Here is a 27,773-nt window from a genome sequence, read left to right on the forward strand (position 1 = left end):
CTCTGCAAGAGCATGCAGAGTCCCCCAAGAATGTCTGCTAAAGTTGAAGATAATAACCAAGTGGATCTGCTCATCTCCTCTGCTGCTTTATCAGACTTCAGATGAGCATTTAAGACGGATTTATTTTTGAATATGTAGTTTTCACATTTTCATAACAAGCTTATTAAATAAATATACAGCAATAATGTTCCAACAAATATTTTAATGAGTGAGTTTTGACTTTGACAGTTATTAACACACCAAAGATCATTGCATCATACAAAATAAATAAACACACATGTAACTGTGGATGAGGTGGCCGAGAGGTTAAGGTGATGGACTGCTAATCCATTGAGCTCTGCATGTGTGGGTTCGAATTCCACCCTCATTGTATGCCTGTTCTTTTGGGCAGCACGGTGGTGTCGTGGTTAGCCCAGTTGTCTCACAGCAAGAAGGTTCCGGGTCGAACCCAGCGGCTGGCGAGGGCCTTTCTGTGTGGAGTTTGCATGTTCTGCGTGGGTTTCCTCTGGGTGCTCTGGTTTCCCCCACAATCCAAAGACATGCAGTTAGGTTGACGTGGGGCAGCCTTGAGCAAGGTACTGAACCCCTGACTGTGCCATTTCACACTTAAGGGCATTTTATCCCAGCAAATTTCCTACAGTCTTGTTTTTTGGAGGTGGGAAGAAACTGAAAAACCCATGTGGGGTGAACATCTAAAACTGGACATGTGCCACAGTGCTGCCAGTAAAATAAATAATCATCAAATTATCACATTTTTATAATTCTTCTGCTTAAAGTGTTTCCTTCTGCTGTGAAGTTATGTCGTTTTTATCATAAAGAAATCTTTGTTCCCTCATGGTACAATTCCATATTCCTCAATATCCAGTGCACTAAAGACAAGGCTTGGCTCAATCCTCATACCAGAATTCCACAATGACTGTGGACCCATGAGTCTCTCTGTTCTGACTGGAGTAATTACACTGTTGGATTGTCCTGAGGAAGGGCATATCATTATCTGAGTGTATTAAATCCACATATATAATACTGAAACTGTATATTGTGGGAATCTGAATATTTTGACTCTTTTCTACATTGTAGAACAATACTGAAGACATCAAAACTATGAAGTAACACATGGCACATGATGATGCTTTGCACACTATTGGTATTATCTTAACCAGCTTCATGAGGGAGTCAGTTAACAGGTGTTGCCTCGTCAAAGTTAATTAGTGGAATTCCTTGCCTTCTTAATGTTTTTGATGTCAAACAGTAAATAGTAAATAATAAAAATACAGTAAGTAGCTCTATTTGACACTGGTAGTAATCCATATTATGTCAGGAACCGCTCACCTAAGTAAAGAGAAACGACAGTCCATCATGACTTTATGACATGAAGTGTCTTTTAATGAATTTAAAAAAAAAAACATTTGAATTAGGTGAGTCCAAAAATTTGACTTGTACTGTATTTTTTCGAAAGCTCATAACTCTTTTGTCTTTCTGTAATGTATACACTGTATGTGTAGTAAACTATGACTGTATAAAGGTTTTTCTCCTTGGTGAACACTAGATGGAGCAGTCAGTTATCTTATTGTGGGCAAAGTACTGAGAACCACACAACCCTGCTCACATCCTCCAGAGATGTTCAGTTCTTTGATGAAGAACACGACTTTTCACAATAAAACCTCTGTGACAGAGTATACCTGGTCTTCTATCATAGACACTGCATATATATTATCCGAACCCCTGCTCCGGTTACTCTTAGTAGCTCAGTTAAGTTCAGAGACACCATTCTGATAAAACAACATAACTGTCCACGGATGACTAAACTGTGAAATAAACCTTAACTATTCTCTTCCACTTAGCAGCTCTAACATTAAGCTGCCTGCTGCTGCACATATGACACATGGAGAAAGTAAGACAGAAAACAAATTAGCATTCAAAATGAATATCAGGTCATTTAATACAAAAATACCACACACACACAGTATGTACCACTCCTTTCCAAAGCCTAATGGCTTGCTGGCATCTTTGAAAGACCAGCAGCGAAACACCTCAGAAAATATTTGTTATGCAAAACAAATAAAAAAGAGGCTTTGTGTTTCTTTTCTCTCTAATATATTCTCTGTTGGGGCCGAGGACCCTAATGTAGAGGCACCATTAAAACACCAAAGTACATAAGTGAATATTTTAATTCTTCAAGTATATTTTTCTCTCCCTCCATCCATTCTCTATACTGCATTTCCATTGTGGGTCGTCGGTGAGCTGGAGCCAAACCCAGCTGATGATGATGGAGAAGCTGGGTACACCCTGGACAAGTCACCAGTCTATTGCAGGCTTAAGATAGAGAGACAGACAGCCATTCACACTCACATTCACACATACAAGCAATATTTCTATAGAGAAGCCAGTTGACCTCATCCTTTGGCCTGTGGGAGGAAACTGGAGCATGCAGAGGAAACCCACACAGGCACAAGGAGAACATGCAAACTCCACACAGAAAGACCCCTGATTGACTGGTATGTTCAAACTAGGAACCTGCTTGCTGTGAGGCGACAGTGACACTGCACCTCTGTGCCACCCGAGTGTAGTTTATACATTAAAATGACTGTAATTATGTAAAAACATTAATTCCCTCCTTTCAGTATGTGTTTGCTGAAATGTGCTCAGGACAGGTTCCCCATGTGAGGCTGGATGTAGATAATATCACTATAGCCTTCTTTCATCTCAGAAATATTGCTCAGGTAAGAAATATAATGCCACTTCATGATGCATTAGACCTAGTTCAATCTTTTGTTACCTCCAGGTTGGATTATTGTGATGCCTTACTGTCTGAATGATCTAACAGATGCATAAACAAGCTCCAGCGAGAGTCTTTACTAGAACTAGAAGATATGACCACATCACCCCTATCTTATCCACACTGCATTGGCTCCCAATCAAATTTCACACTGATTATAAACTACTACTTTCTAACTATAAAGCACTAAATGTGCTTGATCTCACGCCACAGTACCTGAATGAATTTCTGGTCCTTTATGACTTGCCACACTGACTTAGATCAAAAGGTGCAGGCTATCTGTTGGTACCTCAAATAGTTAAGGCTCCAGCAGAGGGACAGCCTTCTTTTACAAATCCCCCCAGTTATGGAACAGCTGTACAAGTAGTGTTCAGGTCTCAGACACAGTCTCAGTGTTTAAGTCTAGACTGAAAATGTATTTGTTTAGTGAAGCCTTTTGTTAACAGCTTTTTGTTACATAAAGTAGCAGATCTGGAGGGTTCTTGGGCAGAGAGTGTTTTGATAAGTGTTTTGAAGTGCCCTTAAGCAAGGCACCTAACCCCCAACTGCTCCACAGGCTGCTCTGGGTATGTTGTATGTCGATCTGTATGATCTGCCTGTAATGTAATGTAATGTAATGTAATGGTAAAATGGGATGTTTGGATGCCCCCCCCTTACATGTTCACTCAGGTTTGTAGACGGTAGAGTGGCCTTATGTACACTTTATGTACCACGGTGCCCTCAAGTCTCTGTTACGTTCTGACTCTCCCTTTTAGTTATGCTGTCATATTTAGTCTTGCTGGAGTCCCCACTTGCACTCAGCACACAATGTACACTGTTCATAACCATTATATAACAATGAGCAAACTAAATCTCTCTCTCTCTATTGTGCTACACATGCCACTCTTGAGACACCAGTGATGATGATCTGATGCGTTACTTCTGGCTGGAGTTCTCATCACTTCACTCCTGTGGAGGATGACCACTTATGAACAGCCTAAAGATCCACTTAGAAGATAGCGTTGGAGAAAAACAGTTTTGCTACGATGGCTCAGGACTGCAGTTGCCATGAACAGTTTTGCATTCAAGTCTCAGTCAGTAAGCAGTTGATAACTTCAACAAAATAGACTTCATGCCAAAACTACAGTGAATTTCCTGGTTACACAATCACCCCTTTTCACGATATAGGACACAGTTATAGAAGTGAGGTATTTATAATCACACTGTCTGTTATCACCCAAATGAGGATGGGTTCCCTCAAGGTTTCTTCCTTTTGTCGTCTCAGGAGTTGTCACTGTCACCTCAGGTTTGCTCAGTAGGCATAAATTTATATCTGGCTTTTATATAGTTCTGTAAAGTTGTTTTGCGACAATGTCTATAGTTAATAGCTCTATACAAATAAAATTGAATTGCATTGAATGTAAAGCCAGGATGCTGCAGCAACTCAACAATCTGTCAACACTGTAAGTGACACTGTCATGTGATGTTGTGGGGGCGGAGCTTCATGATGCTTTTTGAACCTTTATGATGTTTCCATATTAGCTTACAGAAAGTCCTCAGAATATTTTAATTCAGCTAAGACCATTCATCATGTTCACTGTTATATTAATGTGTCTGTGGCTTTCACTTGGTGAGTTTTTATTTTTTTTTAATTAAAAAAAATTATGTGTTGAATTAATGATTAATTAGTCTGTGTGGTGTTAAGAAACAGCAGAATGTGGGTCTGACTTGTGTAGTTCTGGCCTGATTATGTAAAGGTTAAAAACATTATGTTCTCTATGACAGGTGACTCCATGGCAGATTCAATAGAGCCACTTTTTACCCGTGAAGTTGTACATGAAGGTGATGATGTCACTCTGTCCTGCAGCTACAGAAAATTCACTGGTACAGTCAACTACCTACACTGGTACATACAGCATCCAAAATCTACACCTGAGTTCCTTCTTTATATTTATCCAAGTGGAACTCTAAGTCCCAACCGTCCCCCAAGAATGTCTGCTGAAGTTGATGAAAAGAAGAAAGAAGTGGATCTGCTCATCTCCTCTGCTGCTGTATCAGACTCTGCACTATACTACTGTGCTCTGCAGCCCACAGTGACAGGAAATCCAACTGCACTGTACAAAAACTTTCACACAGTTTTGTTTATACTGTAGGCAGTTCTGCTGATGATTTTGAGAATTTTTGGTGGGAATCTCACTTTCTCTCTGAATATTTATAAAGGGATTATATTGGTGCCACATATTGTAAAGTAGTATCATAAAGCAGTAAAACAGTTTTATTATACTGAAGACAAATGAACTAATAGGTTACATAATTTGCATGCTCTCCAAACCTGATTTAATGAATTATCTCATCTCATCTCATCTCATTATCTCTAGCTACTTTATCCTGTTCTACAGGGTCGCAGGCAAGCTGGAGCCTATCCCAGCTGACTACAGGCGAAAGGTGGGGTACACCCTGGACAAGTCGCCAGGGTGTCACAGGGCTGACACATAAAACCATTCACATTCAATTTAGAGTCACCAGTTAACCTAACCTGCATGTCTTTGGGGGAAACCAGAGCACCCAGAGGAAACATGCAAAATCCGCACAGAAAGGCCCTCACCGGCCTTGGGGCTTGAACCCGGACCTTCTTGCTGTGAGGCGACAGCACTACACCACCATGCCGCCAGAGTTGTTCCAGTCAACAGAAAATATCCATACAGAGAATAATTCTGGAAAAACACACCAGTTTCCCACAGTTTTTCTCCCAGCTCTTTTTGGAGCCATATGGAGTAAGCCATCTGTTGAAGAAGGTGTAGTTGTTGAACAGTACTGACAAACAAGCCAACAGTAGGGCAATTTTTTTCTCAAGCCAGTATTATGTAATGGCTTTTTTACTTGAGGCCAACACTATCTTTTGGAGGAAAGTGTCATCTTTACTTAATCCATCAGCAATATGTCCAAGATAGAGGGATATGAAATTTGTATTGATATTAAAACCCCAATATTTTTAAATGGTTGTTGCCATTTCCTTCCAGAATATTCTCGATTTAGAAGAAGCCTTTATTTGTCACATGCACACTCAAGCACAGTGCAATTCATACTCTGCATTTAACCCATCTGAAGCAGTGAACACACACATGCACACAAGTGAGCAATGAGCACACACACACATACCCAGAGCAGTGGGCAAGTATGCTACAGCACCCAGGGAGCAGTTGGGGGTTAGGTGCCTTGCTCAAGGGCACTTCAGCCCAAGGCCACCCCATGTTAACCTAACTGCATGTCTTTGAACTGTGGGGGAAACCAGAGCACCCGGAGGAAACCCACATAGACACGGGGAGGACATGCAAACTCCACACAGAAAGGCCCCCACTAGCTGCTTGGCTCGAACCCAGAACCTTCTTGCTGTGAGGCAACAGTGCTAACCACTCCAGTTTAATACACCACTGTGCTGCCCACCATTCCTGGAGATATTGCAATACTAGGTTGATGTGTGGAGCGGAAGGAGCAAGCCTTCCAGCTCCCTGCTCTAAAAATCTGTCGTCCTCATGTAGAGAACATATGAGATAGTAAACTGATAAGAACAAACACTACACTTGATCTTAGCCAAAAGGCCGAGAGGCTGTGCCCAAGACTTTCCAACATGGAGAGGCGTGATATGTTTAAGAAGAAACATTTTTTCCACCCTCCAAATAGAAGCTCAAATAGAAGCTTTCTGACTTGGCGTTGTCGTGGACACTGAACTATTTTCAGGGTTAAAAAAAATGAATAATAATAAACTACAATGTTCACTTAAACAGTACAATAATTATAATTCTTTGTTCATGGACCAATAAAATAAAACAAAACTGGAAAGAGGGTTATATTTTTTGTACAAATCTTCAATCTTGAGACACAACCCAGGCCTCGAACTCCAAAAGATCTATTTAAGAGGTGAAGTTGGATGCAGTGAGTTGATCAGCAACAGTGGGATTGTTCTGTGTTGTATTGGTGATTTAGTTCACTGTGACTGATACTGTGAAGTGATGATCTGTACAAAGTTATGCTCCAACAGCAGAACTTCCTGGGTGTGGCCTTCTAGAAATGTGTTCCCTCATGTGTAAAGTTCAGCACATACAGCAAGCACTATTATACAGGATCCTCACAGAGCTGTGTTCAGAAATGGCTCAACTATACAACTTCCTGTACATAGTGAGATACATCCCACTGATTCTCACTGTCACTACAGGTAATTAACTTTCATCAGATAATTAATTATATTCCTTAATACCCATGTTTTAAGCATAAATTCTTGAAATGATTGTTTTGTGTTTGTTTCCAAAAATACTTCACAGATTTATTTCTTTATGTTCCTCTTTACAACAGGCAGTTTCGCTGATAAAATCTGGCCGACAGATGAAGATGCCATTGTCAGGAAAGAAACAGACACTGTTACTCTGAAATGTTCATATGAGTCAACCAGCAATCGCATTTATCTTTACTGGTACAAACAATATTTGAATAGTGCACCACAGTATTTACTGCATAAAGGTGCAAGATCAAGCACCTACCAGAGCACTCCTGATGATCGTCGATTAGAGTCAAAAACAACTAGACTCCACTGAATTTACTATCAGAGGTCTAAAGCTCTCAGATTCTGCGCTCTATCACTGTGCTCTTAGAGATGTAGCACAGTAATACAGAGTCAATGAAAGGCTTTACAAAAACATACAAATGTTAAACAGGAAGTTTCTAAAACTTCATCAAAGATACTCCCTTTACCAAATTGTTATCAGTTAACTGCATACACAAAGGTTGTGGTAACATCTGCAGCTAAAAGTAAAAGCAAATTAAAATAAAGAGGGTTTAAATGTGGTGCAACTTTAAACAAGTACACATTTATCACAGTAAATTCACAAACCGACATTTTTCAGAAATGTTTTACTGACATTACCAGAGTCATTGTGTCAGGTGTTGTTGGTGTGAACTACTCTGAATTAAAGATACTGAACTTTTCTGGCCAGTTTTCCCCACAATACACAGTGCTCAATTTTAATCAGTTAATTCAGTCATTAATTATGCATGTACATAAAAATGCATGTTATTTTGCTGGATGGGAGCTCAGGCAGTGGCCTTTTACAAAGATGAAATGGATGAATAATAAAATGGCAGCAGTGCATACAGTACATATAGTCATTCAGATAGAAAGGAACCTGAAAAAGAAATCTCTAAGCCAAAGCTTATTCTTGACTTTCCCCTACAATATAATTATCACCCCTCCTGTAGATTTGTTTACTTTATCCATTTATTTGTGTTTTCAGTCTGTGAATTGTGTAAGTTGTAATTGCAGTTGTGTGTGTGCCTTACCCACTTCCACCTTCCCTGAGTCAGTTAATCCTTTCCTTTACAAACTCGAGTCCCTCGGTCTCTCATCCTGATACACATTTATCACAGTAAATTCACAAATCTACATTTTTCAAAAATGTGCTGCTAGCAAAATGATGTGCAGACAATAATCTGTGAACTAATTTAATATATTTCTGCCCAACAAGATTTGTTTTGCTCGTTGACAAAAGTTATAGTGTATTTTAGCAATATAAGGGCCATAGCAGTTCAATATATACTCTCAAAATAAATATTCAGGTGGATGCTTTTGAACATTGCTGGTCCTCTCTAAGTTGCTCTGGACATACAAGCATATTATAAACCACACAGAATTACAATTATTAGCTATTATTGCTGAAGCTATTTGCTGTCTGAATGACTCAGTATGCTTCTCAAAAACAAACTGTAGGCAGGTATTACATGGGGGGCAGAGTTCCCTTTCCTTTGTGATTTGTAAATCGAAGTAGAAAAGAGATGTGTTTAATGTGTTTAACCCCTGTTACAATGTTAGCTTTTGATGTAAAAAATAAATACATCCAAAATAAAAGTCAGATCAATCATACCAGATCTTATTCCACCTATTAATGTGATATAGAAACCATCAAAATCAATGTGAAAAACAAATAGAAACATTTTAGGGGGAAAAACTTACAATAACCTGGTTGCTAAGTTTTTTTTTTCTTCAATTTGAGAGATAAAATTATGTATTTTATATTGAAGTGAGTAATAAGTGCATACACTCTTAGAAAGGATGTGTTAAACTAAGACAAACTGTTAACTTCTTACACATCAGTGGGTGAGTTTTGGGTAAACGCTTGTTGTGTGAATTTGGACAGTGAATGTGTCAGGAAGGTTAATATGAAGACGTGTAAACTTGTAATATTAATACATTATGTGCTGTATAAAACAAATAATTGGCCCTCATTTATGAATTGAAGAAACTGGGCATACGGTCATTTCCACGCAAAGCTTGGCATTTATCAATGTGAACGTGAGCGGAGTCTTTGATCAAATCTCATGTCAAGTCTTACCTCATGTACGCAAGTACTGAATCAGTGCGGATGTGCCGTGCAGCACAGTAAATCTGGCTGAGTGGAGAAGTGTTATTAGACCATATATACTGACTGTCATCTAAACATATGCAGCCACATATTCATCACTTAAAATATGGAGCATATGGGAAAATATCACATTTTATAAAGGCCTTCATTGACTATGAGCTTGAATTTGGTCGCTTGTTGATGGCAGCGCTGTTGACCACAGCAGTGAGTTCTTTTCATACTGGTATTGGATCTGCACTGGTTTCTACAAATTAGGGCCATTGTGTTGAATGCTGTGAACAAATACACAGGTTGTGTTGATTTTAAAACTACACATTACTATGGGTAAAACAGCTGACATTAATACAAAATGTGTAAATTTAAGTGCTATACAATTTGTGTCAATCTTCCACAAGGAATTTTAATCTCCACTATGAACATTTGATTAATGAAATAATTTGATTGATTTGAAAATACATGATAACTGGGCTTGGTACTGGATGGAGAATGAAAAGTCAAAAGTAGGAACTAAGACATGACACCTTTTAAGAGTAGCTGGAATTTGTGTTGGCTTCCACTGTTCTTTATCCAGAAATGTAACCGCTAAATCTGTGTGAACACTACATTTCATTTCATTACATTCATTTCATTTCATGGACTGAGATCATCATTGTTCTGATACACAACTCTGCTGCAATGCACATCTAGATTCATGTTTTCAAGCTTGCTGATGACATTACAGTGTTGAGCCTCATCAGCAAAATGATGAGTTTACATACAGAGAGAAGGTGGGCAGTTTGAGGACTCGTGTAGAAGCAACAACACCTGGACATAACAGCAGATCTTATTTTTGACCTCAGGAGGTCCCACAGTGGTTAATGTGGGTCTGTTCATGTGATCATGGGATTCTATGAGTCTTGGGTTGCACATCACTGAGGATCTCATCTGGGCCAAAAGAAATCCCTGCAATGTCTTAATTTCCAGGAGGGACTGTCCCCTTAGTACAGGGGTGTCAAACCTGATCCATAAAGGGCCTTGTGGCTGCAGGTTTTCATTCCAGCCATGCAGCAGCACACCTGACTTGGCTCATTCAATCAACTGAACTGTCTTCACACAGTCAAATACTTGCAGCCACACCCACCCTTGATTAAAGGGTGGGTGTGTCAGTTGATTGAATAAGCCAAATCAGGGTGCTGCTGCATGGCTGGAATGAAAACCTGCAGCCACACGGCCCTTTATGGATCAGGTTTGACACCCCTGCCTTAGTACATTCATTCCATTCATGGGATCAACAGAGAGCATCCTGTGCAGCTGTACCACTGTACCACACCATGAACAATTAGATAGAAAGCTTTACAGAAAGGTCTACAGGGTGTGTGGTTGAGACCAATTCTGAACTTGAGTGATGTAGCTGCGGCTCTGTACGAGTTCAGGGTTTTTTGTCAAGTTCAGCTATTTGCTGTAATGATTTGTGAATTAAAAAAAAAGACTTCATTTTCACAGCAACACATTTTTCAGGGTAAACTTGGACATTGTTCATTTCAAGAAAACAAAATAAAACCAAACCAAACAAAAAAAAAATCCTTGGTGTGTAAAAGTCTTTTCTCTTTCTCCACAAGATGGCATTGTCAGTTATCTTATTGTGGCCCAAACATAAGGACCCTGCTCACGTCCCTGAGAGATTTCGACTTCTTTGATTATGAATACTGCTTTTCACAATAATATACACTCTCTTCAATCATACAGAGTACTTTAATATGTAATACATTGAAAAAATACACAGAGATTGTACAGATAAAGAAAAGAGCCCTTTATTTGTCACATATACATTCGAGCACAGTGAAATTCTTTCTCTGCATTTAGCCCATGTGAAGCAGTGAACAAACACACACATGCACACAAGTGCGCAGTGAACACACAACATCCCCATAGCAGTGGGCAGCTGCGCTACAGCGCCCGGGGATTAATTGAGGGTTCGGTGCCTTGCTCAAGGGCACGTCAGCCATGGATGTAGAGGGAAGGGAAAGTGCTGTTCATTCACTCTTCCCACCTACAAATTTTCCTGCTTGTCCAGGGAATCAAATTGGTGACCTTCTCTAACCTTTAGGCCGTGGCTGCCCCAGAGATGTGAGATTTTATTGCAGTTGTGTTCTAGTCTTGATTCTGATTATTTGATCAAGCTGAATAGTATAATTCTCAACTCATCATCAACAAAATGACTTGTTTCTCTGAATTAATAAAGAAAATTGAAATTGCAGTCAGACTATAAATACAATTTGTTAATAATGTGTGATGTGTAATATATTTGTCTCCAGCAAGGACAAGCACATTACAGCTGCAGTGAATAAAATGGGCTCTGGACAGGTTCACTTGTAATGGTGGCGCTGGTGATGTTTGTGACTGGATAATGTAAATGTTCTATTTTGCTTCCACAGTTTCATGTTAAAATGATAACTAGCAACCAAGAGATTTTTTTTTTTAGTTTCTAGGTTTTTAAAGCAGAACAATCATATTTAAATTCTCATCTCATTATCTCTAGCCGCTTTATCCTGTTCTACAGGGTCGCAGGCAAGCTGGAGCCTATCACAGCTGACTACGGGCGAAAGGTGGGGTACACCCTGGACAAGTCTCCAGGTCATCACAGGGCTGACACATAGACACAGACAACCATTCACACTCACATTCACACCTACGGTCAATTTCGAGTCACCAGTTAACCTAACCTGCATGTCTTTGGACTGTGGGGGAAACCAGAGCACCCAGAGGAAACCCACGCGGACACGGGGAGAACATGCAAACTCCGCACAGAAAGGCCCTCGTCGGCCACGGGGCTCGAACCCAGACCTGCTTGCTGTGAGACGACAGCGCTAACCACTACACCACCGTGCCGCCCCATATTTAAATTATATGAGGCAAATTAATTAATTAATTAATATTTAAAGAAAGAAAGAAAGAAAGAAAGAAAGGTAGGCCAGGCAGCACACTAGGCTACAGGGAAGAAATAAGAAACACAAAGGAAATAAAACATCCAGTCAGTCTCTCTCTCTCTCGCTCTCCTTAAGACCTCATGGCTTGCTGGAATCTTTCATAATATGACCAAGAGCAGCAGCTGTTTTTTTCCTCACCTCAGTGAAATAACAGGTTTTGTCATTACAAATTCCATAAATCAATCACATTATAATAACAATAGTAATAACTTGTTATACTTTTTTTTTCTATCATGACATTTATTCACAGCAATTTCTGGTAAGGCCAAAGCCCCTAATGCAGTAAAACTACTTATAAAACATACATAACAGGAAATTTAAACATTTAATAATGTATTGATTAGATTATATTTTTACAGACTAGAATGTTTGATTTTTCATAATTCCATGAATTCTGCTGACAGTCGGAGTTGAAGACAGGTTCCCCATGTGAGGCTGAATGTAAAGCCAGGATGCTTCAGTAAGAATCAACAACCTGTCAGTAACAATGGTGACACTGTCATGTGGTGCTGTGGGCTGGAGCTTCATGAACCTTTATGATGTGAACATATCATAGTACAGAAAGAATACTTTCACTCAGCTGAGACCATTCATCATGTCCACTGTTATATTCATGTGTCTGTGGCTTTCACTCGGTGAGTTAACTTTGACTTTTTGTCACTGCAGAAATATTAAGTGTTGAATTAGTGATTTATTCGTCTGTGTGGTGGGAAGAAAAATCAGAATATGGGTCTGACTTATGTAGGTCTGGCTTGGTTGTGGAAATGATAAAAACATTTTGTTCTCTTCTCTATGACAGGTGACTCCATGGCAGATTCAATAAAGCCACTTTTCACTCAGACAGTTATAGATGAAGGCAGTGATGTTACTCTGTCCTGCAACTATCAATCAACTAGTACTGCATCACCCACCCTGCACTGGTACAGACAATATCCAAAATCCAAACCTGAGTTCCTTCTTTATATATCACAAAGTGGACATAAAAGTGACTCAATCCCACCACGTCTCTCTGCTGAAGTTGATGAAAAGAATAAAAAAGTGGATCTGCTCATCTCCTCTGCTGCTGTATCAGACTCTGCACTATACTACTGTGCTCTGCAGCCCACAGTGACAGGAAATCCAACTGCACTGTACAAAAACTTTCACACAGTTATGTTACACTGAAGGCTGATCAACTTCCAAAGTTACATAATTCCAGATGATATAATATCAGTGATATAATGAGCTAAAATAAATAAATGGGGGGTTCAATAGGTCAATAAAATATATGTCTTTTGGCTCGGTCTCCTGCTAGACTGTAAATAAATAAGACATGTCCAGGGTATTTACAAGAAACACTGGGATATTTAAATAATCCTTCAGTGTCTTCTAGGAAGACATGGGTGTATACGGAAGATGCAAGAAAACACGCATGGCTATTATAAAGACACCGGCGTCTATCAGTAGACACAAGACGCATCTTCAATTGGCCTATAAGCTTGTAAGTATGATCTCCCAAGCCAAGTATAGATCTTTCACAATTTATTTGGGCACGAGCTCTGTTAAATGTTTTGATGTTAGGAAAAAAAGTAATAGCTACATATCTGTACTAAAAAAAGAAGATAAACCCAACCTTACAAGCTGCATATAGGCCTACTGAAACAAACTACTTACTTTAGATGGGCCTGTTAAACATGTCCCTGGCATCTTATTTGTTTGTATTATTCATCCTTTTTTTAAGTTTGGTTTTCTTCATCACTTCACAGTAATCACTTATTAAAACTCATGCAGCAAACCTAAGTCTGAATTCAAGACACCGGCATCTTTGTGAACCGTGCTGAGAAACACTGTGAGAAACACTGGGGTATTTACCATTGCACGTGAGTCAGCAGCAGTAATAACCACGTGATGCTGTCCAACCAGTCACGGAGCAGCGCGGACATTTTGACCTGCAATTCACATCCAGCAGTTGCTACCAGACTCACAGTCATTGCTCGCTCATCATATTTTTTGGGTTCATTATTACCAGTAGATTGACTTTGTATAATGATAAGCATCAATAATTTACTGATTTGTTAGTGTTACAGAGAGAGTATCATTCTGTTGATTGCCTTACATTATGTGGGAAGCCTGCCACATTTAACTAAAGAAAATCTGTATTGGTGTCACCAAACTAGAAGTATGCTAACCTTCTTAGCACCCGGCCCCCACCCCACCATTAATTTGTCTTAGGTCTGTGACTGAGTTTCCCCCTATAGTAGTTTTATGGAAGTAAAAAGCAAAATAGTTTGTACCCGCTAATCCTCAATCTCTTCAATGAACTGAGATAATTGAAGAATAATTAACTTTGCTTTACAGGGGCCACCCACCAGACAGCAAATTGCCTTGGTCCAGTTCATAGAGAAATCAACTGGCTTCTTCATGGGGAAAAGGCAGAAGTCCAGATCAGTGCTGACTGTGAAGGAAGTGTTAACGGAGATTTGTTTTGTGTTATGGGGATACCATACTATCTCAGATTGGGTTAACTATCACAGGTTAAATAGTAAAGTTTAGGTTTTATACACATTTGAACATGTGATAAATCCACATATATCTTTCATATGAAAAATATATTTTTTTTCTCACCTATCTACCCTGTTTTTGAGGAAATGGTAACAGACACTATAATTTGCTGTTCTGATTGGTTGGTGCACTAGCTTGTTGAACATAATTAGAGATAAAAATAAAATACAAATTCAGTTTTTAATCAAGGGGCCAAGATATTGACTGAGGTGTTTATACTATATCATCTGAGATTATAAACTCAGCTGTCCAACCAGTCACTGAGCAGCACGGATATTTTGACCTGCAATTCACAGGTTATAATGTAAGGATTTTTTTTTTTTTGGAAGAACACCAAAAAAATTAGCGAAGTTGATGTCTAATGCTGTAGCATGCTCTACCCCCATCCCAATGTAGTGTGGCGATATAGCTTACAGCAGGTTATGGTCATTGAACTGCTGGTTGTCCAGGTGGTGCTCTGAAAACGGTGTGGGGTTTATAGATAATTGGACTAATTTTGAGGGCACTGCTGGCCTGTTAGAGTGGGACAGTATCCATCCCACTCAGGAAGGTGCTGCTCTCATTTCTTGCAGCATAGGTCATAGTCTCAGAACAGGCCTAGTTAACTTATCTGGAGGGTCCTCAGACAGAGTGTTTTGGTAAACTGGGATGTATGGATGCTGTCAGTCCCCCACTCGCTTGCTCACTCGATTTTGTTGACGGTGTAGTGGCTGGCTGCTTTATGTCCCGGGGCTCCCTCATGCCTGTGTTACCTTCTGGCTCTCCCCTTTTAGTTATGATGTCATAGTTAGTTTTTCCGGAGTCCCTGCTTCCACTCAGCGCAAAATGTATACTGTTCTTACTTCATCAGGTGACATTGGGCATACCTAACAACCTATGATTTCTCCCCCCCATCTGTTCCTCTGAGTTACATGTCAATCCTGGGATTGAGATGCTGACCACCTCTACTCCTCGGACCTGTCTGATCCATCCTGGTGCCCTGTGTCTGGCTGGAGTCTCATCACATCGCTCCTGTGGAGGACGGCCCCATATGGACAGTTGAAAGTCACATTTGGAAGACGTTCTGGACACTTACAGTAACGCTTTTATGGCTGAGGACTACATTTGACTTGCTAACTTTAGGACTGCAGTTGTCATGAACAGTTTTGCACTCAAGTTTCCATCACTGAAGAGTTATAACATCAACGAAACTGACTTCATGTTAAAACTGTTAAAAATGTTATAATCACATTGTGTGTTATCACCCAAATGAGGATGGGTTCCCTTTTGAGTCTGGTTCCTCTCGAGGTTTCTTCCTCATGTCACCTGAGGGAGTTTTTCCTTGCCATTGGGGACAGATTAGGGATAAAATTAGCTCATGTTTAAAGTCATTAAAATTCTGTAAAGCTGCTTTGCGACAATGTCTATTGTTAAAAATGCCATAAAAATAAACTTGACATGAATTAAACAATGATTCTCACTTAAATAAATCAACTATAAACAATCATTCTATAGCAGAGCTGTACATTTTTGGTGATCAAATGTTAGAAATATCCAGCTTTTTGCATGGAACACCCCCTCCACACACACGCCCCCCAGATGATGTCTCTCTTCAAAAGGATCCAGCTGTTGGGGGCGGAGTCTAGCTGTGTTTACCTTTCTGGATTTTAATATTTGGAAGTAGTATATTTAAAGCCATTGACTGTAGCAAGCTATTACTTTTTGGTCTTTTGGTTAAAATCAAGTGTAGTATCTGTTCTTATCAGTTTAATATCTGATGTACTTTTTAAATGAGAATATTATATTAAACAGAGGTTTAGAATAAAGAGCTAGGATAGAGACTCATTCCTTCTGCTCACTACATCAACCTGCTATTGCAATACTTCCAAGAATAGTGCTCTTGTTCCCAAAACAAGGAAAAACAGATTTTTTTTTGTGTGTGTGTCAATTTTATGTTTGAAATGATATACTAAATGTGCTTTTTAGAGTAGAGTGCTGGAATAGGATCTCACTCCTTCCGTTCTATGTGTCAACATGGTATTACAACAGCTTCATTGTTCCAAAAATTACAGTTGAATCCTTCTGAAGAGAGACATCGTTTTGGGTGTATGTGTGTTTACATGCAAAAAGCTCAGTACTTCTAACATTTGACCCCCAAAAATGTACAGCTCTGCCAGAGCAAAACTAGCAAAAATACATTGAACTCATTAACATTCCTCTCCATGAAAATCTTTAATAAAAGGTGAAAAATTTACACAATAATGAAGAGAAACCTGAGCTGCACTTAACACTGGATCAGGTTAGTGACACTGGATTGGAGGTGCAGAAAGCTGGTAGAGGGTAAGGTGGCCTGGGCCAATCTCTTACACCTTTACAGCTTTACTAGCCATTGCACACAGGCAGAGAAATGTCTGACCAACAAGCGTTTTTGATTAGTAAGTAAGCGCAGGGGGTGGTGAATTTTGAAAAGGAACAGTTGAGTGTTGTGTGATCTGTCTACTGAAAAAGCAGGAGAAAGAATTACTGCAGACTAACGGTCCAGCTGCTTGCTGAGCATGGAGAAAACCAGGAAATTGCTGGCACTAAATTCAAAAGGGGTATATACACTGTATATTAAAAAAATAAATAAATACTACTACTACTAATAATAATAATAATAATCCTCAGTTTCAGCATTTGATATGTTGTCTTTATACTATTTTCAATTAAATATTGGGTTTTCATGATTTGCAAATCATCGTCTTCTGTTTTTATTTACGTTGTACACAGCTTCCCAGCTTTTCTGGAATTGAGGTTGTACTGGATTATGACAGTTACACTGATATGATTGACAGTAAATGGGATGAGCTGCTTTTAATCAGTTTATCTACAGTTGTATTTCTCTACCACTAGAGGTTCCTGCATACACATGGTCATCTTCACACACAAGAACAACTTAAGTTCCATTCTTTGTGGAATGTGTGCACTGTTTATGCACAAAACTATGTGTCCACAAGGTTAATAAATGAGAGTGCAGATGTTTTGGAAAACCTGAATCACTGCAAGACAGGAATGGTGATGAAAATTCTCATCAGCATTTTAAATCATCTTTAATCATGTTTAATCTTTAGAATAAACAGTTTAACTAGTCAGCAGGCTGATCAAACTCTAACCATGTATTTAATCACAACCCAGTTGACTAACACAGGAAACACCTTAGGAATATTGATGCAGTTAGACTGATATAGGGTGGAATAGGCTCATTAAAATCAAGTTAAACTAAACAGTTACTGTAAATTGTGGTAGTTAAATTCTATTATGCAGCAGATCACCTCAACAACAAGCAGTGTGCATTTCCTAATTTATTTTTTTTATTTGTTTGTTTGTGATTGATACATGTCATACCTTAGGAAATTCCATGTAATTCCATTGAAATGCAATGGAATGCATTTGTTAAATAAAGTGAAAATAAACAGTTACTGTATATTTGAATTAATTAACTGTTTATTAGTTCAATGCATGTGCAGCATTAATGAACCTATAATGTTCCATAGAGAAGAAAATTATCGCACTGTCTGCTAATATCACATAAACTACAGAAGGTCCTTATACTCATGAACTGTGTAATATTATCAGAACATTCAGCAACATGCGGAATTATCACACATGATTAACTGTATTATCTACATTGAATATTTGTTTTAATGATTTGATTTAAATAATTATGACTCCATCTTTTTAATTTCTAATTAAAAGATGGCAGAATGTACAAGATTATTCACTGAGAGATTGATGCTAGAATTGATATGGCTGTGAAAGTAGGTGGAGTGAGATGTGGTGAGATGCAGTTTAGACAGTTACACAGAGTTACTGCCATTTATATCGACTGCAAGAGAGACACAGCAATCATGTTACTCTTCTTTGTTTTTATAGTCGTTAAAACCTTTGGTAAGTCATTTATATTATACACAAACTTCAGGTGGATGCTGGAGATTTTTGTCCTGACACCTAAACATGATGATTTAATTGGTTTTCAAAAAAAAAAAGTCCCTAAACAATGAAAATAGAAATGTTGATGTTGTTGCAGTGTCTTTACTGCAGGTGCTGTTGACAGCAGCATTAAATCAGACCAAACCATTATATCTTCAGCTGAGGGCAGCAAAACCACACTGACCTGCACATATGATGACTCGGCTAGAGATCTCCACTGGTATCGACAAAAGCCTCAATCAGGACCAGAGTTTCTTCTGATGATTACTATATCTTCAAATTATGTCACTGAAGCTAAACAACCTGACCCAAGACTGTCTATCAGACTTCGTAAAAAGGAAAAGAAAGTAGATGTGGAGATCTTTCCTGCTGCAGTATCAGACTCTGCACTGTACTACTGCGCCATGGAGCCCACAGGGACACAAAACTCAAACACACTGTACAAAAAGTGCAGACTGATTTTTTTCCCCTCAGTAGGGGGAGCTGTTTACCTGTTTCATTCAAATACAGTTTTCTGTCTGAGTTCATAAAGTTTTATATTTATTTGCTTTGAATATCTACAGCCATCATCTTTGGAAATGCTTTCTTTGAGCAATTAATGGGGGAAAAAGTTACACTTCCTATGACGATGTAACACAGTGTTCAGACCTTAATATGAAGAAATAGTTTGAGATTCTGATTCATAATTTAACACGATGGTTTCCACCCTCATTATTTAACAGATTATAAAATAGCACTTGATCCAGTACACTGACGTTAGCAGTCAGCTTTCTCAGGCAGCTGTCTGTTCCTCCTATTGATCTGACGTATGAAGAAGAAGAACTGACAGCCATGTTAGCAGCTAACAAGCAATCTGTAACAGTCCCTGATGTGGCTGGAGCACAGAAGCACAGCAGGTGGGAGTTGATGCTCACACACACACACACTTTATTTTTCCTATTTTCTTTGCTTTTCAGCTTTAATCTCATACAGTCACACACAACGCACACGTGTTCTGGTCGAGAGAGCTCCCCTTCTCTGCTCTCCCCCTCATTTTATGCTCCGCCATCTCTGCAACACACACACACACACACATTAACTGATAACAGGTGTAATGACGTGGCCACTCACCTTCCCTGACCCCGCCCTCCATGTACAAACTGATGCTTGGCCACGCCCCCACTGCCACACTATCAAATTGAGTAAACACAAAGCCTTGTGGGGGCGGCACGGTGGTGTAGTGGTTAGCGCTGTCGCCTCACAGCAAGAAGGTCCTGGGTTCGAGCCCCGGGGCCGGCGAGGGCCTTTCTGTGTGGAGTTTGCATGTTCTCCCTGTGTCCGCGTGGGTTTCCTCTGGGTGCTCCGGTTTCCCCCAAAGACATGCAGGTTAGGTTAACTGGTGACTCTAAATTGACCGTAGGTGTGAATGTGAGTGTGAATGGTTGTCTGTGTCTATGTGTCAGCCCTGTGATGACCTGGCGACTTGTCCAGGGTGTACCCCGCCTTTCGCCCGTAGTCAGCTGGGATAGGCTCCAGCTTGCCTGCGACCCTGTAGAAGGATAAAGCGGCTAGAGATAATGAGATGAGATGAGACAAAGCCTTGTTGAATAGAAAAGAGCTCTCAGATGCAGTGTCTTGCAAAAGTATTCATCCCCCTGGTGTTTGTCCTGTTTTGTTGCATTACAAGATGGAATTAAAATGGATTTTTGCAGGGTTAGCACCATTTGATTAGCACAACATGCCTACCACATTAAAGGTGAAAATTGTTGGCACAAACAATAATTAAGTTAAAAAAAAAAAACAGAAATCTGGAGTGTACATAGGTCCCCCCCCAAAAAAAAAAAAAAAAAAAAGTCAATACTTTGTCGAGCGACCTTTTGCTGTAATTCTCTATCGGAATCTATACTTATGACTTTTTGTTTATTCTATTGAAATAAATATATTATGGGGTGGCATGGTGGTGCAGTGGTTAGTACTGTCACTTCACGGCAAGTAGGTTATGGGTTTGAACCTTTCTGTTTGGAATCTGCATGTTTTCCCTGTGCCTGCGTGGGTTTCCTCTGGGTGCTCCAGTTTCTTCCCACAGTCCAAAGACATGCAGATTAGGTCAACTGGGGACTCTAACTTGCCCATAAGTGTGAATGTGAGTGTGAATGGCTGTTTCTCTGTGTTAGCCCCACGATAGATTGGCGATCTGTCCAAGGTCTACCCCTCCACTGTCAGCTGGTATTGGCTCCAGCTCACCCGACACCTGCAATGAATAAGTGGTATAGAAAATGAATGAATGAATGAATGAATATATTATAGTGGCTCATATTAGTCTATAACTCTTTTCCAACAATATTATCACAAATTTCAGCAAAATATGTACATTAACAGAATTAACATACATCATAAACTATATTATCCACAGTTAATATTTGTTTTAATGAATGTATTGTTACTCCAGCTTTGTAATCCTGCTGCAGTATCAGACTCTGCACTGTCGTCCTGCACCCTGGAGCTCACAGTGACACAAAACTCAAACAGACGGCCTTCTCCAAACTCGGTCAGATTAGGCTGAAGTCAGATTTAATTTAAACTTTATTTACTGATATTAATGAGCCAATAAGAAGTCCATACAGTGTTTGACAGCAGCACTTCCTGGGTGTGCACTTCTTACAGATGTGTTCCCTCATGTGGAAAGTTCAGCACATACAGCACTATTATACAGAGTCCTCACAGAGCTGTGTTCAGAAATGGCTCAACCATACAATTTACTGTACACAGTGAGATACATCCCACTGATTCTCACTGTCGCAACAGGTAATTAACTTTCATCAGCTCATCATTACATTAATTAGTACAATCATTAATTATTACAACACATTTTAACTGCTAAATCATTGTATTAATTAATACACGTTTGTTTTCATCTAGTAATTTCTTAATTTCTTAAGTCTGTATTTTGTTTAAAAAATACTTCACTGATTCATTTATTTATATTCTCTTTTACAACAGGCAGTTTTGCAGACAAAATTTGGCCGACAGATGAAGATGCCAACATTGTCAGGAAAGAAACAGACACTGTTACTCTGAAATGTTCATATGAGTCAAGCAGTGAGAACATTTGGCTTTACTGGTACAAACAATATCCGAACAGCGCACCACAGTTTTTACTGTATAAACGTGCAAGGTCAGGCTCCTACCAGAGCACTCCTGATGATCGCCGATTAGAGTCAAAAACAAGCAGAGACTCCACTGAACTTACTATCAGAGGCCTAAAGCTCTCAGATTCTGCACTCTATCACTGTGCTCTTAGAGTAGTAGCACAGTAATACAGAGTCAATGAAAGGCTGTACAAAAACATACAAATGGTAGATATGAAGCTTCTAAAACCACAGATTAAAGATACTCACTTTACCAACTTGTCAGTTAACTGCAGTCACAAACAGCATTTGTGGTAACACATGCACCTGGAGGAAATAGAAAAGATAATAATGAGGGATTAACACAACAACTCCACATTAATCACAGTGACTTCACAAACCTACATGTTTCTCATCTCATCTCATTATCTCTAGCCGCTTTATCCTTCTACAGGGTCGCAGGCAAGCTGGAGCCTATCCCAGCTGACTACGGGCAAAAGGCAGGGTACACCCTGGACAAGTCGCCAGGTCATCACAGGGCTGACACATAGACACAGACAACCATTCACACTCACTTTAGAGTCACCAGTTAACCTAACCTGCATGTCTTTGGACTGTGGGGGAAACCAGAGCACCCAGAGGAAACCCACGCAGACAACATGCAAACTCCGCACAGAAAGGCCCTCGCCAGCCCCGGGGCTCAAACCCAGGACCTTCTTACTGTGAGGCAACAGCGCTAACCACTACACCACCGTGCCGCCCAGCTACATGTTTTATTCTCCAAAATCTTTTAATGACACTTCCAGATCCATTGTGTCAGGTTTTGCTGGTGTGCATTACTGGAATAAAACTAATGAACTCTTTCCTGGGTTTCCCCATAACCTACTGTAATCAATTTTCATTTATTAATTCATTCACTCATTCATTTGCTCATGTGTTTATAATGCATGTAGGTATATACTGTATGTACGAACAGATGTGACTTTGATCATACAGATACAAAAAAAATAATGAAATAGAAAAATAAGAAAATTCCCAGTGGAATTTGCTTTTCCTTTTTCCATCACAAGATTTGATTCAACTGAACTTTGATGAATATGGGTCATGTAAAACAAAATTATGTGATTAAGGGATGATGACTCAAGCAGTATTTTTTTCCCAATTTATTCTGTGATTCAAACTTTCAAACATGCATTTAGGTGGATTGCTCACACTAAATTCCCTCTGCACTCACTGTCCACTTTAATAGGAACACCTGTACATTCATGCAGTTTTCGAATCAGCCGATTATGTGGCAGCAGCATAATACAAAAAAAAAAAAAATCATACAGATACAGGGCAAGAGCTTCAGGTAATGTTCACATCAAACATCAGAATGAAGAAAAAGTGTGATCTCTGTGATTTTGATCATGGCATGGTTGTTGGTACCAGAAAGGCTGCTTTGAGTATTTCAGAAACTGCTGATCTTCTGGGATTTTCACACACCAGTCTCTACAGGTTACACAGGATGGTGAAACAAACAAACAAGCAAACAAAAAATTGAGTGATAACAGTTCTCTGGGTAGAAATACCTTGTTTATAACAGAGGAAAATGGCCAGATTAGTTTGAGGTGCCAGGAAGGATATACCGTACTAACTCAAATAATCACTCTTTACAAATGTGGTGAGCAGAAAAGCATCTCAGCATGGACAAAACACCAAACCTTGGGTTGGCTACAATAGCAGAAGTCCACATCAGGTTCCACGCCTATCTGCCAAGAGCAGGAATCTGAGGCTATTATGGACACAGGCTTACTCACAGGCTCTGTAGTTCAGTGGTGAGAGTACTAGCCTTGTAAACCAGGGATTGTGAGTTCAACCCTTGCTGGGGGCTGTAAGGGATATTCTGAAGGTAGAGAGATGATAAAGACAAAAGAGGGAATGTTGAGAACACTGACACAAGTGCTGCTCATGATTTCTCATCACCTGAAGACCGCTTTCTGCTGGTGAGAATGGCTCCATGTGGACAATCTGAAGATCAGTGAGATTACTGAGGACCTGAAAGTATCTTTGGTGTGCAATTTCTGCAAAACACTTTACACTCAAGGCTCTATCAATGCACAGTTGATAACATCAAAAAAAACATCCTTGCTATGGAATTTTTCACAAAGACAATTTAATTATAGCCCTGGTTGAACACAGCAAAACCAGTAAAGCCATAGAGATTTTCTGAAGAAAGTAACATGAACCTGCTTTCCTCCACACATCTCACGCAACCATCTCAAATGTTGAGCAGGATGCTGCAGACATGAAAAAGTCAAACCTTTGAAAGATATAATGAAATTACAGCAACACAAAAACAATTTTTTGTGGGTTGTTTGGCTTGTTGGTCTAGGGGTATGATTCTTGCTTAGAGTGCAAGCGGTCCCGGGTTCAAATTCCAGCCAAGCCCAGGTTTTACCTTAAATGGTCGACCTGGACTGCTGGTAACATGGATTTCACTTGGCTGCATTGTTCTTAAAGTGCTAATCTAATGAAAGTTATATCAGAAAATCCCCAGTTTTCTGTGTGTGATGTGCTCAAATATGCTGTAAAGTTGGTGGACAAAAAAAAAAAATTGGTCAGGAAAATATTTTTATGCATCTGACTTCTATTCCAAAAAGCTTCTCCATCATTATTAGATCGTAGCGAATTACAGGTTGGCGGCGCTGCACACGTGATGTTATTTGCGCCAGTACCTTCTTTTATGTCCACACGGACTCTATACTATTATCTGCAGTGGTGTGCATTCTTGATACCAAGTCTTTTGAAAAAGACACCAAAGCTCTTCAAATTCATCCTCAATCTTTGGTTGGCTGTCTGAGGATGATTTAGAACCTATAGCCACGGAGAAAGAGGCAGACGAATACACAAGCCAAGTCGCTCGTGAAGAAGAGCAACAACTGTGCCAGCTGTGCCAGCTGTTTTCTGGAACCCGGAAAATTAATACATGGTACAAATCATAGTTTGCTATTTTTTAAACTAATTTGGTGTTCAACTTTCACAGTTATGATAAAGCAGTGTTGCTAAATAATGGCAATAAATATTCACTTACTCTCACTTTACAGTGCTGGAGCTGCAGGAGCAGGTGGCGCACAACAGGCAGGAAGTTGTTAGGATTCACCTCCAAAACTAAGTTGCTCAAAGTCCAGAGTGCTAGCCATTACACCATGGAACTCAAACATTGCTGTAAGATTGTTTTCACCACCAAACTACTGGAATGGACCAGGCAAAAAAAATTAAGCATGCCCTTGTTCAAAGACTTAGATGTATGCAAACCACACATACTCCTCAATGCCAAAACCCAGGATTGAACCAGGGAGCTTTAGGCTAACGCACTCGCTACTGACCTATTCCAGCAAGCCTTTCATAATTAGGTCATGTCTCCATCCAAGCACTGCTCTCATAGCTTTTTCTGGGGAAAGCCCTGTAATCTAAAACATAATTATGTGATCAGGAATGGCTCTAATGTGATGGTGTATTCGGGCCACTGTAGCTAAACAATTTTTTACAGAGCTGGGGTGTGGGGGTAATATTCTGAGGAAAATTCAGAATTTCTGAAGTTGTAAATGTATGATTAAAAAAACTCAGATATTCTCTCAGATTGTAAAGTCATACATTTTCAAGAAAAGAAGTCACAAATTTATGGGAAACAAAACTCGGAAAATAGTGTTTTTGTTAAGTAACCACTTCACTTTGCAAGGTTGGATCAACATCATCATGACACAGATGCCATAGATTTCCAGAGTTATAGGAAATGCAGTCCTTCCTCATCAATTGCGCAATATAAAAGAATAAAGTGTCAGTTTGAAACGGCTCAGCTGTTAACTATAACTGAGAGTTATAGGAAGTGCAGTCTGTGTACTTGACTGCCCCCACTATTTTTCAGATTTTTCTCATCAATTGTTTTTTTTTCTCATAAATTTGTGACTTTTTTCTTGTAAATATCTCAGACTATTAACCCCTCCACCAGCTCAATATTTTTAATATCTACAATGGCCCTAATATGCCATCGTACTCTATTTGAAATGAGATTTAAACTTTCAAACATGTTTGTAGGTGGACTGGCTAATTGCAGATAAGTGTGAATGTGCGTGTACATGGTGTCTTGTGTTGTTCTTGTGTCTGATCAGGATGTATTTCCTGGTTTTATGCCCAGTGGTGTTCGGATAGACTCCAAATCCACTGCAGTCCTGACCAGGATAAAGCAGTTACATGAACATTTGTTGGCTGCAGCTGTAGAGTGGATTTGTAAATGATTATATAATATACCAAAATTGAGGATTTTTGATGGTTGCTCTGTGGCTTGGTTCCACAAGGTTTAAAATTGTAGTTTCATCAAAAACATAGACTTGTACTGATAGACCGTAAAAAGCCAACTTGGAAGATGAAGAAGTAATTAAGAAGCAGAGATCTGTGAGAGGGCGGTGTAGTGGTTAGTGCTGCCGCCTCACAGCAAGAAGGTCTGGGTTTGAGCCCCGTGGCTGATAAGGGCCTTTCTGTGCAGAGTTTGCATGTTCTCCCTGTGGGTTTCCCCCACAGTCCAAAAACATGCAGGTTAGGTTAACTGGTGACTCTAAATTGACCGTAGGTGTGAGTGTAAATGGTTGTCTATGTGTCAGTCCTGTGATGACCTGGCGACTTGTCCAGGGTGTACCCTGTCTTTTGCCTGTAGTCAGCTGGGATAGGCTCCAGCTTGCCTGCGACCCTGTAGAACAGGATAAAGTGGCTAGAGATAATGAGATGAGATGAGTTCTGTGAGAAGAAACTTAAAATGCTTTGTTTCACAGAGAGGATGCTGAAGTCAATCCCAGCTCAACACCTATGGGGAATTTAGAACAGCCAGTCAGCCTGATTCATATGCCTTTGGGAAGAAACAGACACAGGGAGAATATGTAAACTCCACACAGAAAGGCCTTGAACCCAGACCCTTCTTGCTGTAAGGCAACAATGCTGACCACTGCGCCGCTCTGACCACGTTATGCTATCTTCAATTTGACAAAAGTTGTGTAAAGCAACAAGAAAGACCCTTTTTTTTTTTTTAGTTTATGCCTATTGGGTCTCAAAACTTTGCTATAAATTCTACCAATGGTGTTTAAATAAAATTCAGATTCTTGGGGCAAAAACTGTATTTTTATTTATGTTGCTCTACAAGCTGTAAGAATGGCAATTAAGGAATAACATTTATTTTCTATATTAGTATAGTATTATATAATATTAGTATATTGTACAAATGCATCATTTTTGTTTTAGAGAACTGAAGTCTGAAGTTGAAAGTTGTTGTTTTTTTTTCCTCCCAAAATTTGGCAAAGAATTTTAATGCAAAAATATTTCTGCAAAACACAAATTGTTGACTCAGTTTCTCCCTCAGATTTTTTAAACTGAGCACTCAATATAAAACACACATTTGTAAGTCAGACTAACTTCCATTCGTAATGACTGAGAACTTGATATTGAATTATGAGTGAATGTAACTTTATTCAAACACAAATTTATAGGTTACATCCAATTCAATTTTCAAATACAGGGAACGTTAAATATTTGTACCTATAACAAACTCCTCTAAAACACACACACACACACACACAGAGAGAGTTTTATGAACTTTAAATAAATAACTTGAATTTTTATCCAAAAGTACATTTTACTCAAATATTTGTGTGTGGAATGTTGACAGTTTTTTTAAGCTGAAGTGACCACAGTGTTCATACAAGAGTATGAATTAAAAAAAAAAGGTTGTCACAAGAAAGGAGTAACAATATATGAATTCATGATCTAGTGTTTTTTATTGTTGATGGTATTTTTCTATATATTTATAGGATGTTAAACAAGCAGACTGATTCAATAAAATTAACATTTTCATTCTGAGATGAAGCAGTTGTCATGAATATGAATAAATATGAGTGGGTGGAGCAACATGTCGAGACGTCAGAGAAAATCTCAAACGCACAACACAGGCATCGATTTCTAAAGCTAGAAGTCTGAACTAAACACTCAGAATAACAATGTTACTCCTCTTAGTTTTCTT

At 39.3% G+C, this 27,773-nt stretch overlaps 3 non-coding genes, 1 pseudogene and 3 gene segments (V, D, J or C); 5 read left to right on the top strand and 2 right to left on the bottom strand.

The window, feature by feature from the left end:
* Positions 1-288: 288 nt before the first annotated feature.
* Positions 289-370, top strand: trnas-gcu (transfer RNA serine (anticodon GCU)). The gene has a single exon. It is a non-coding gene; the product is annotated as a tRNA-Ser (tRNA).
* Positions 371-4,345: 3,975 nt separating this feature from the next.
* On the top strand, positions 4,346-4,908 carry LOC132884464 (T cell receptor alpha variable 12-3-like). The segment is given in 2 exon segments: positions 4,346-4,385; positions 4,541-4,908. Coding segments are annotated over 2 exon segments (408 nt in total).
* Positions 4,909-6,188: 1,280 nt separating this feature from the next.
* LOC132897540 (U2 spliceosomal RNA) lies at positions 6,189-6,366 on the bottom strand (annotated as a pseudogene).
* Positions 6,367-12,726: 6,360 nt separating this feature from the next.
* On the top strand, positions 12,727-13,229 carry LOC132887097 (T cell receptor alpha variable 12-3-like; the record flags this gene model as incomplete). The annotated part of the segment is given in 2 exon segments: positions 12,727-12,766; positions 12,931-13,229. Coding segments are annotated over 2 exon segments (339 nt in total), but the record flags the coding sequence as incomplete, so codon positions are not given.
* A 3,136-nt stretch (positions 13,230-16,365) lies between these two features.
* Positions 16,366-16,556, top strand: LOC132897784 (U2 spliceosomal RNA). Its single transcript, XR_009656378.1, has one exon. It is a non-coding gene; the product is annotated as a U2 spliceosomal RNA (small nuclear RNA).
* Positions 16,557-16,817: 261 nt separating this feature from the next.
* On the bottom strand, positions 16,818-16,932 carry LOC132896398 (U5 spliceosomal RNA). The gene has a single exon (XR_009656030.1). It is a non-coding gene; the product is annotated as a U5 spliceosomal RNA (small nuclear RNA).
* Positions 16,933-21,337: 4,405 nt separating this feature from the next.
* Positions 21,338-21,916, top strand: LOC132884473 (T cell receptor alpha variable 14/delta variable 4-like). The segment is given in 2 exon segments: positions 21,338-21,404; positions 21,600-21,916. Coding segments are annotated over 2 exon segments (384 nt in total).
* Positions 21,917-27,773: the final 5,857 nt, after the last annotated feature.

Source organism: Neoarius graeffei, chromosome 1 (assembly GCF_027579695.1).
Source record: "Neoarius graeffei isolate fNeoGra1 chromosome 1, fNeoGra1.pri, whole genome shotgun sequence".
Taxonomy (NCBI): Eukaryota; Metazoa; Chordata; class Actinopteri; order Siluriformes; family Ariidae; genus Neoarius; species Neoarius graeffei.